General features: G+C 41.3%; 1 protein-coding gene across 1 annotated transcript in view; it reads left to right on the top strand.

Moving 5' to 3' along the window:
- The window catches only part of PCSK2 (proprotein convertase subtilisin/kexin type 2), a 1,091,080-nt gene extending 1,079,698 nt beyond the window's left edge, over positions 1 to 11,382 (top strand). The window contains exon 12 of the mRNA XM_069234088.1: positions 10,355 to 11,382. Coding sequence (XP_069090189.1) covers positions 10,355 to 10,841 — 487 coding nt within the window. The 3' untranslated portion in view covers positions 10,842 to 11,382. The remainder of the gene's footprint in view (positions 1 to 10,354) is intronic.
- Positions 11,383 to 12,099: the final 717 nt, after the last annotated feature.

Below are 12,099 nucleotides of genomic sequence, written 5' to 3'. Positions count from 1 at the left end.
ACCCACGTCTGGGCATACCCTTCCCACTTAGGGCGACAAAGCAAAAACAAGTGATGGACGGAATGCTGAACATTGTCAAATATTCACCCCCAGTACAGTGATCTGGGCCTAAATCCATCGTTTTTTTGCTGCCCATGCCATTCCAGTTTGGACCCAGCCATATGCAAATCAGTCTTGACCCTGTTCCCCATGGGAACAGTCCAGCCCGAACTGCTAGGCCAGGTCTTCCCTGGACTGGAAACAAGCATCCTGGAACAGGTTTCGGGGTTTCACCCCTCATCAGCCAGGCTAGCTTGAATCCAGTGGCATGGGAAGCACAGGACCCACGTCTGGGCATACCCTTCCCACTTAGGGCAACAAAGCAAAAACAACAAGTGATGGACGGAATGCTGAACATTGTCAAACATTCACCCCCAGTACAGTGATCTGGGCCTAAATCCATCGTTTTTTTGCTGCCCATGCCATTCCAGTTTGGACCCAGCCATATGCAAATCAGTCTTGACCCTGTTCCCCATGGGAACAGTCCAGCCCGAACTGCTAGGCCAGGTCTTCCCTGGACTGGAAACAAGCATCCTGGGACAGGTTTCGGGGTTTCACCCCTCATCAGCCAGGCTAGCTTGAATCCAGTGGCATGGGAAGCACGGGACCCACGTCTGGGCATACCCTTCCCACTTAGGGCGACAAAGCAAAAACAACAAGTGATGGACGGAATGCTGAACATTGTCAAACATTCACTCCCAGTACAGTGATCTGGGCCTAAATCCATCGTTTTTTTGCTGCCCATGCCATTCCAGTTTGGACCCAGCCATATGCAAATCAGTCTTGACCCTGTTCCCCATAGGAACAGTCCAGCCCGAACTGCTAGGCCAGGTCTTCCCTGGACTGGAAACAAGCATCCTGGGACAGGTTTCGGGGTTTCACCCCTCATCAGCCAGGCTAGCTTGAATCCAGTGGCATGGGAAGCACTGGACCCACGTCTGGGCATACCCTTCCCACTTAGGGCGACAAAGCAAAAACAACAAGTGATGGACGGAATGCTGAACATTGTCAAACATTCACCCCCAGTACAGTGATCTGGGCCTAAATCCATCGTTTTTTTGCTGCCCATGCCATTCCAGTTTGGACCCAGCCATATGCAAATCAGTCTTGACCCTGTTCCCCATGGGAACAGTCCAGCCCGAACTGCTAGGCCAGGTCTTCCCTGGACTGGAAACAAGCATCCTGGGACAGGTTTCGGGGTTTCACCCCTCATCAGCCAGGCTAGCTTGAATCCAGTGGCATGGGAAGCACGGGACCCACGTCTGGGCATACCCTTCCCACTTAGGGCGACAAAGCAAAAACAACAAGTGATGGACGGAATGCTGAACATTGTCAAACATTCACCCCCAGTACAGTGATCTGGGTCTAAATCCATCGTTTTTTTGCTGCCCATGCCATTCCAGTTTGGACCCAGCCATAGAAGAAGAGGTTGAAGCACAGGTTTGTGGTTGTTGCTTGAGTAGGGATTTATTCCCTCCACCTGTAACCCAATTTCTTACAGTGACCAGGACTGAAACTGGATTGAGTATGATGTAGAAGTCTGTTCTCTTCCAGCTAAGCTGACAGCTGGGAATTGACCATCTTTTGAAGCCTTTTAGAGGCAGGGGGAATCATGAATATTGGGACAAACATTTGTATAAGATGGATGGGTTGGGTTCTTTAAAAATTGAACCACCTTGGGCTTTTTCCACCAGGCAGGAACACTGCCAACTCCAAGGATTTATAAAACAGATAATGATACACTGGAGCAATAACTTCAACCACCTGCCGAAGAATGAGGACATGGATTACTTGGTGACCCTGATTTGCATTGCAAAAGTGTGTGTTTAGTTTGATCAAGGGAATAAGGACTACATTTGTCACACATAGATACAAAAGGACACAGAAAAGAAATATTAGTATGTGGAATAGTGATAGAGTGTTAGCTGGACTAAGCTCAGGTTTGTCCGGAAAGCAAGTAGATGTGATGTTAAACCAGGAACCAGCCTAGTAGCTAATGTTGGTAACAGGGCTTGAATCTTTTAAACCTCATACTCAAAAAAAGTAGAAATGTTTACACATGAATCCTCTGAGATTGGAATAGTGGGGCTACAGGTTCTAGGGTGTAGGAAGGATTTGATGATTTTGAAAATATATTGTGAAGAAGTCTCTGCAGCTGCACTTTGTTCTGCATAGGATGTGTACTGGGTGATCTTAATCTCTTTATGATACTGTTTAAGAGCTTTTTCAAAACACTCAAAAGCAGCATTGTGGTAATATAGTTATCATTTGCGTTCCTTAAGAATTTCAATCTCTGCAGAAAACCAAGTGGTGAAGAGTTGTTTGTAGTTGAAAATTGAAGGTTTAACAGTTCCTAACTTGCTAGTGTCATCCAGAATCCAGGAGTTAACTCAATCTAAATATATGCCAACAATGCATCCTATAGTTGGTTGTGATTCTAGCTTGATTTCCATGAGCTCCCTATGTTTCATTTTGTTCCTGGAACTGGCCCCACTACTATTATTAAAGTTTGATTGAGGGATAGTATGACTTCTCACCCAACTAATTGGGATTAAAAAAAGATCTCCCCATGTTAGCACTATGGCAGAATCCACTGAGAATAGCACGTTTGAGTGGCCAGCATGATGAGTGGGAATAACAACAGAGGTAGAAAATTGATTTCCCTAAAAGAGATTACCATTGTTTGATCAGCTTTATCATTTTCACCATCCCCTCGCAGACTAAAATCCTCTAAAATTGTGAAGTTGGAGTATCTCATTGAAACTGAGATAATAATTTTACCCCAAGAAGAAAGAAAATCTGCATGGGCACCAGAAGGTCAATATATTAGAAGCCCTGAAAAGGAGAATTTAAGTGTGGGAGTAATTCAAAAACTCAAAAATTCCTTCCCCATTGAATTATCTATATGAAATATAGAACATTGAAAATTGGTGCAAAGAATAATATTAATGCCCCCCTTTCTTTTGCCACTTTATTCTGTCTACAGATTACAAAACTCACAGGGACTGCTTGAGCAATTTCAATATTGGAGTCAGACAGAACCAGGTTTCCGTTAAAATATGGCATTAGAGTTAGCAGAATTTGCAAGGCATGCTTAGGTAATGTGAGTACATTAATTAGACAGGCTTTAAGGGTTGACTGTAGTGTCGAGTGAAGTGTTGGCTGAAGTGTAAACCTCTCAGAAGTTGCACTGGTGTGCTTCACCAGATAAACGAGGTGAGCCCTAAAGGGAAGGGGTCCAACTGCAATACAAGGCTGCAGCAACCACAAGATATTTCCTCCCAAACACCTCTGGGGACAGTCACCTACAGTCTGAGCTGGAGAGATTGAGATTGAATAGCTCACCTCTGTAGTGTTTGGTTCTAGCTACTAAGCTTGGAATGAGCCAGACAGAGTGGCTGGCGCTGGTCATGGAATAGACATGAATGTGTGCAGACGGGCTTACGTTGGCACACCTTAGGCTTTGTATCAGCGCCTTGGCTTGCTTCAAATAGAGCATGGGTGAGAGCATTCATGAGCAGCTAGACCATGCACCAACCTAAAATGGGGCCTCTAGTTGTCTATTAGAAGGAGAAATGGCCACCCACACTGCCATGCTGGAACCACATAAAGAGTAGCAGACCGGAGAGCATCAAGCAGTCTTAAAATGTTTTTCCTCAGTGTATCATTGTTTTACTTTAGCTGTAGAAGAATGCAATCATGTTTAGAAACATTATATCAGCCATCTTGAAGGTGTAGAACAACAATAGCCTATGCACAATACTATCCCAAAATGACCACACTTGGTGATCTTTTCTGAGTGGTTATCTTGGATTGGTATTGTGCATAATGTATCATTGTTTTACTTCTCCTAGGTAATAAATACATTGCTTCTAGACTTGACATATTGGAACTGTAAAACAGCCATACACTATGTACAATACTTTTGCAAAACCACCACTCCTTGTTATATTTATTTATTTTCCATGCATATACTTATCATGTTTAGGCATCATGTTGTCTTTTTTTCTAATTTTAGTCTTTCACTTTTTTGCATATGCTTGTTGACATTGTTGGGCTGTGTATTAACACACAAAAAGAAAAACAGAGATGCTGAAGGTACTAAAATAAACAACAGAGATCAATCTTTCTCTTCTGGCAATTGTATTATCTTAAGCGTGGTGAATTCGCAATGTGCAGTAGTGTAAGCTTTGACGATTTATGTCAGTAATATATATGTTTATCAATATACACATTTTCAAAAATCCAATTATACAACATGGAGCTAGTGTCCAGAAAAACACAAATATGATTTTTTTTATAACAAGATCCACTTGTTGGGTATTTGATGATGGGATAATGGCAGGTGAGGGTGATACAGTTGTCACTAACAATTGGTCTGGCTTGCATTTTCAGTTATAAGGCAGGCCTATTGCATCCATACCAATATTTTAGAATAGGAAAATAGGAGATTAAAAAAATTATCAAGAGAATGTATTCCCCCCATTAACTTTTATTGAAGCAGAGACAATTTCAAGCGGGAGACAGCAAAAAAGAAAGCCAATATTTAAGAGGGTCTATTGGCATGTATGCTTTTGGCTTTGCAAAGATGAGGTCTAAATAATGTATGTGTACACGTGTGACAAGGGAATGGTAGGGGTAAGCAAACGTAGGCGCATGGAAAGGTGCAGCTAAAAAGAAATGTGAGCAAGTAGAGGTGCAGGCTGGGAAACTTTTAAGCAAAGAGAGAACAGACTGTGGAAGATGCATAGCTGGAGAAATACAGGCAAAGCAATGTACAGGCAGAAGAAGAAGAAGAACTACCAGGCTGAAGAGGTGTGGCCAGAGGGAAGTGCTATTGCGAGACATACTGTCTGTGTGTGGTACTGGCATGAACGATGCCTGCTGGGAGATGAGTAGGCAAACCCAGGTGCGAGCAGGAACATCTAGCCAGGGAAGGAATGGGCTGGTAGAGGTGTGTGCTGGGTACCGGCTGTGAGACGTTTTCCATGGGAGAATCAGGGACAAGGAGAAGGTGGGGCAGGGAAAGCTCCAAGCAGGGAGAAGACCCGACAAGTAGAGGATGGATCAGGAATGAGCAGACACAGAACGTTACATGCATAATGGGCTAAAGTTAAACGTATGACCAGGGAAATGTACTGGAGTTAGAGTTGTGTACTTGGAGAGGAGCGGTCTGCAAGTAGTGCAGACAGAGATAGATGCAGTTAGGGTGCAGGCTGTGAAAGGTGATGGGGTTGGGGAGTGGATTTACAGGAAGGAACATGGACAGACTCAGAGAGATGTAGGCAAATAGATGGAGCCAGTGAAGTTCAGATAGAAATAGGTGAGGGATGGGTGGAGGCTGACGTAACTGTGAGCAGGAAAAGTATATGTACAGAAAGGTATAGATAAGAAGAGGTACGGGCAAGGAGAGGTATGGCCAGCTAGACGTGCGGGTAAAAAGACGTCCAGTGAAATGGGTAGCCTTACTAATAAGAGAAACACTAAAAATTAATAACAAAAATACTTCATTGTTGTCTAAACTGAAGTGCGCCACATATGAACAAAATAAGGCCTGCAAGAAATGCAAACATCAGAGACAGTATTTGATATCATCTGGAGTAGGAACAATTGCGCAACCTTGAAGGTAATTTCGGCAAACTGATTAAATTGGCACATTTTCGGACGCACGCGCTCCTTATTATAATTTGAATTGCCATAACGCTCACTAGTGTCCATTTTTCTTATCATGAACTGCTATAATTTCCTTTTTCCATCACTCCAAATATGTCCAAACTGCCGCCTTCAAAAGCCTGAACTTGAAGAGCTATTCCCTGATGTCTCAGGCAATGAAGATGGAACACTTGCACAGCAACTGTGCATGATTTTTTCAAACTGCTTCCCACTCAGTGACAGAAATTCATCACCATTGCTGAACAGTCCTTGTGATCAACTCATCTGAATTTATGTTTGACTTACAGATACCGCATGACTCCTTAATTGGCAATAATTACATTCTTTCTCTTCAAGAACTGGTTTCTCCTATGCTTGATGAGCTGTTTTAATTTATATTCTGGTATTCAGATAGTTCTAGTTTTGCGATTCCCTGGGATATGAGTGGGATATTACATTTAGATTTGCATGAGTTGTTTCATGTCATTGGTTATTTTAACGTGTGTAGACCGCAAAGGCACTGAGCTTACGATCTGAGTAATTTATCAAACATGAACTAAAAACGCAGGAACTAAAATGCATGAAAGCTGAATCTAGAATCATTCGAATGTAGTTTTCTATCACATTTTATTGCGTGATTGTAAAATGTACTTTGGGTATAGGAATAATTTTTTCTAAACTTTGATTACATTTATCGTCTTTTAACTTTAAATTGAATGCACCAACATAAATGACTCACCTAGTATAATTATGAGTACATCTGAATTTAAAAACCCCTAAAGTATGGATTTATTTATACATTAAAAACTACAAAGAAACAAAAGAAAACACAAGAAAATCATGATTAATCTTTTTAGAGCGACCTTAATTTATAGACATGACAGTAAGGGTCCCATTAAGGCTGAAAATATGCCCGGGTACGAAATAAAAGTTGCCAACAATTATGAATTGGGTAGTGAAAAAACAAAGGTAGCCCACGTTTGTGAATCCAGCTAATCTGGTGTTTTCAAGACGTGCTTTCTAGGTGGTCTCTGAGAGGTGGGGTACCACAGATGTTTGTTCTTGCTGCGGAAAATGTGAGTGGTAATATTAGAGAAAAGCGGCATTGAAATACTCAATATTCATTCCTTATCAAAAAGCTAAAAACATTGATAAATCCGTGCTCTCCTACGAAGTGCAGCTGGTGCATCTGCACTGCATGTGATGAGATGACAGCATCCACAGCCTGTACAGTGCTACTATTCCCTAGTCTTTTTTGAAAAAATGTCTAAAACACTACCCCACACATAGCCATAAAACTAGAACATACTCAACACAAGACAGTCCCACGCACTGATCTAAAAGATTAGCTCATCTGACAATAACAAATTGCCCCATAGGCCAGTCCTACCCAGATGAAAATGTACACAAATATGAAAAAATATCATCGCGGTTCAGCTTCTACGTACTGTTCAAGAAATAAGTGTGATTTTCACACCAGAATGAGCCACAAATATGTCCATGTGGCCACTTCCCTTTTCAAAGAGGCAAAGAAGTAACATTTGAAGAGATTTGCTGTGGCAAGGGGTACAGATGCTAGCACAGCTCAGGGTTCCAGGGGGTGCCTAATCATGCCTCATTCGATGACCTGACAACTTGGAAAGACAGCAACAATGTTGAACCAATGGCTATAGTAATGTAATGACTACAAACAGAACAAGATAAGGAAGGATAAAACAAGTTTATTTTATGGTGTTGAGCGTTCATTTGTTGTGCTGTTCCAATTGCTGAATAAAAAGACACAAATTGACTTGCTTCATCATAGGTTCCTCCTCATCAAGAATGCAAGTCCATTTGTTACGCTTTCTTCCTAGATGTGTTTATTTCGATGATTCTGTTTCTCGTTGGATCTAACAGGCCATTTTTTTAGATTAAAATTGTGTAGTGGTGGGCCTGTCTTTGACTTGTGTCCTTGATGAGGAGCAACCCACGGATGGAGTTGCATCATGTGAGCGAGTGGTTGCATCCTTTTTATGGACAGTTTATAGAACGCCACACCAAGTCAATGTCCAATACCATGGATATAAGTTCTATTTTTGGTTATAACATTTACATGGGAAGGCGACTTCTAACCCCTGACAACACTCCTCATATGTGAATAACTTCAGTAATGTAAACCATTCCATTGATTAAGAATGAAGAGGCAAGTGTTTTATTTGTAGCCAACTGAAGCACAAATCTTTGTTGTCACAAATAATCAAATACCCGCAAGGTTGTGAATCACAAAAGCCAAGCACCATGTATATTTCATTTTCATTACCTCCAGCATTTCCTCAACCAAGCTATGCAGGAATTGTTTCCAGGACAGTTTGGTTTTGTGGCTGACAGGAATCTACCACTAGCTTCACCCCTGCAGGCTCTCACTTATTTCTTGCCCCCTCAGGCACCTGCCTTCTTCCATAACACCCCCTGAGTGATTTGCTTGTTGTGTACTGGTATACTGGCACCCAATTGATTCTCACTAAGTGACCTCAGGCCACAGACCCTCCCTCTAGATTTTCAGGCTTCTCTGACAGGTTCAATTTTCTACATATGTCTGCTTGGAAGATATTAGCCTTCTCAGTGCCTTTAGAAATACTTTCTCAGGATCATGAGTATTTTATTTTAGAGTCCTAATAACGATCTCAGAGTTTTATTAGGGATCAAATTGTCATTAACTGACCAAGCTTCAGATCTGCTTTTGAGTTTATGATTTGATGCAACAGGCTGTGTTGTTTTTTTACTTTGATACACAAGATGATCATGTTTATCACATGTGTATCACTTATGAAATAGCATCAAGCATGTTGTTTTGCAATGACATTCACTGCACTGTTTGTTTGCTTTGGTTATTTGTTTCATTAAGAATTGTCATTTGACTTCACAGGATCAGTGCATATTTTTGTGATAAGGGTACATATGTTCTTGGTCTACCATTCATCCCACGTCCCTAGTGATTACAGAGTTTCCCTTGTGTCAAATATTGACTTCAGTCACAGTGAGAGTACACTTTTTAAATATATAGTGTGCCACCTTTTATATCAGGCACCCTGCCTTGTGGTAATAAAAGAAACACTTTAGGGATGGCTTATTAATTTGCCAAAAAACAAGGAGAAGTCCCTTTTCCTTACCAAAGTGTTACTGCAGTGCTGTTAATTTGCAGCCCAGACAGAGCACAGTGCTGCCTCTGGCAACCATATATTTTTGTCATATATGTATGTGACTGGTTTGAATATGCACTGTAGCCCACATGTGCCATTTATCTCTCATGGCTTTGATAAGTTGTCTGTACCACCTACTACGTCCCTACCAGAAAGTTAAATGAATGAATTGAGTGAAATCAGTTTTACCAATACTATTTCATAATCAGCATACACACATTGTGCCACAGAATAACAGTGTCTCAGTGCGCAGAGAACTAATAGAAGTAAAAATAAGGTTTAGAAAAAGTGGAAAATCTGGAATGACATGCAAACAAGTTTAACTTGTTACAGTTTTCAGATCTAATAATCAAAAATATACAAAATGTGGAGAAACGTCCATGTTCTTTTCAATTGTCAATGAAATGTGGATTGAAGAAATATTTTCTCAAATTCTAAAGACTATCAATTTCACATCTCTTCTCTACAAGACAGAGAACCTTATTACGAGTTCGATTTAGGCCATCCGCCGAACTTCAGACGGGGAGGTTGCTGCGATAATGGCTACCTCCTGCTGTGCCCATTAAGAGTTTCCTGTTAGGTCATCGGGTGGAAACCTGAGTTTCCTCCACTGTCCTAGCAGAAAACACCCCACAGCATTGTCTCCAGCTCATAATCGAGCCAGCGGCAATGCTGTAGGATGCAGGGTGCACCAGCACCCTCACAATGTTCACTGTCTGCTATCAGTGAACATTGCGAGGGTGCTAGCTAGGGGGACCCCTGCACGGCCCATGCTAGGTGCCTGGGCAGTGCAGAGGCCCCCCTGGGGCCCCCTGCAGCCGTCTTCAGCACTGCCCTGGCAGATTAGGACCGCCGCAACCACCAGACCACCAGACTGCCGGGATCTCTGAGCATGGTAGTGCTGGCAGTCAGCCTGCAGCACAACCGCAGTGGTCATAACATGGCGCTCGGACCACCTCATTGGTGGCAGTCTGACTGCCACCACGAGTCTCGCGGTCAAGTGACTGTAAGACTTGTGAAGAGGCCCTGAGACAATAAAAAATTACCTAATGGTGCTTTTCTGTCCCCAGGTTCTATATCACAGCTCGATGGCAGTTAATTTTTAGCAGTTTTGTTCTCCAAATAGTTAAATATCATTACAGATGTAGGGTGGGATACGTACTGGAAGTGAGAAAGAGAGCATCAAATGGTGTGTGTATTTAGTTAGTATGGTGCTCACCTTAACTCTTAACTTAATAAACATTTAACAAATCTTTAAGTAATTTCAACCATGCGTTGATCCACCTCTCCTGACTTTATATTGACTATATTATTTTTTGTTTCTATTAAATACAGAATTATGTGGACAAATTTAGGTAATGAGAAAGGCAGAATTTGGGTAAAGGACAATGCAAATGAAAAGAACTACATTAACCATAGTGGAAGCATTATGGCACTAATCATGCTTTTCCTATTTTAATTGTGTGTTTTATCTTAACTTTCAGGAAAATCCCGTCTAATGGGAAGCTTGTTCTAACACTTCAAACTGATGCCTGTGAAGGAAAGGAAAACTTTGTTCGCTATCTTGAGCATGTCCAAGCAGTTATTACTGTAAATGCCACAAGGCGTGGAGATCTTAACATCAACATGACTTCGCCCATGGGGACTAAATCTATTTTGCTTAGTCGGCGCCCAAGGGATGATGACTCCAAGGTGGGCTTTGACAAATGGCCCTTCATGACAACACACACATGGGGGGAAGACCCTAGAGGTACCTGGGTGCTTGAAGTTGGCTTTGTTGGAAGCATTCCAGAAAAGGGTGTGCTGAAGGAGTGGACCCTCATGCTACATGGGACGCAAAGTGCCCCTTATATAGACCAAATTGTAGGAGATTACAAGTCCAAGCTGGCCATGTCCAAGAAGGAAGAACTGGAGGAAGAACTGGACGAGGCAGTAGAGAGGAGTCTCAAGAGTATATTGAGCAAGAATTAGCGCCACCACGTTGCATGCCTCTCGCTTTCCTTTCTATTCCCTAATACCCTGAAACGCTATCCAAATTTCTGTGTAAGTTATATTAAAAAGATTGTCAACCCTAGCCTGTTTATGTTAATTCACTGATTTATAGTCTTGTATATTGTCAACGACTCATGTCCTTACATTTAAAGAAACCTATTTTTACTAAGCCACAAAAAAACGAATTTCCCTATTCCGACAAATATGTACAGTTTGTGACTGTAAATTAATTTTTTGTGTTATCCCATAGGTAATATTTTAAATATTAAACTGTGACATCTTTTCCCTAAATCATGTGGTGGTATAAATTATTTGTGAAAGAAATTGAAATAAGCTATACCCTGCCATTGACACCCCATGCGTTTTTCCAATGTTTTATCTGAGTTGGCTTTGCCATTATATACCATTATATCTGATCACTAATTTTAACTATTTGATCAATAAGACAGACAGTAGCTGGGCAAGAGCCTACAATACGCTCAATTTACTACAAAATACCTCCTTTATTTCTCCTTACCATAAAACAAAAAATCGAAATATATGCTTGAAAGCGAGCCGGTCCTTTGCAATAAATTATCTAGAGTTCGTTTTAAAATGTCTTATAAATACGTTTCATGGTGGTAGATAAATGTATTGTATAAGCACAATATACATTTGGGATTTATATAACAATGTACACATTTGTCATGCAACAAATACAAATAGGACACGTGAGATTCTAATAACAAATGTGGATGGGTACCTATAATTGCACAGGATGTACCGTTTTACATTTATTTTATAAATAGGCATATATATTATGCCGACTTTTGTAAAATTCCATTTAGGAAGAGTCAGTACTATATCTCTGATGAAACTCAAAGATCGCTAGTTCATACTGTTAAAGGGTAACTTTTTTTCAATAAACCAAAGGATACTACAGTACATGTACATTAGTGAACACGATCAACACAGACACACAGGCTTGAACACCCACATATTGCTCCAAGACATTTAGGGCCGTATTTATACTCTGGTTGCGCCGAATTTGCGTCGTTTTTTTCGACGCAAATTCGACGCTAAACTAACGCCAACTAACGCCATATTTATACTATGGCGTTAGACGCTTCGGGCGCCAAAGTGCCCGGAGTGTGCGTCATTTTTTAGCGTGAACCCCTTCCTTGCGTTAATGATATGCAAGGGAGGCGTTCCCGTCTTAAAAAATGACTCCCAGGCCTTTACGTGGTATTTATACTCC

Source organism: Pleurodeles waltl, chromosome 5, assembly GCF_031143425.1.
Source record: "Pleurodeles waltl isolate 20211129_DDA chromosome 5, aPleWal1.hap1.20221129, whole genome shotgun sequence".
In the NCBI taxonomy this organism is placed as follows: domain Eukaryota; kingdom Metazoa; phylum Chordata; class Amphibia; order Caudata; family Salamandridae; genus Pleurodeles; species Pleurodeles waltl.
Note: the sequence above shows the minus strand (reverse complement) of the source record. Positions and strands in the feature narration are given on the sequence as shown.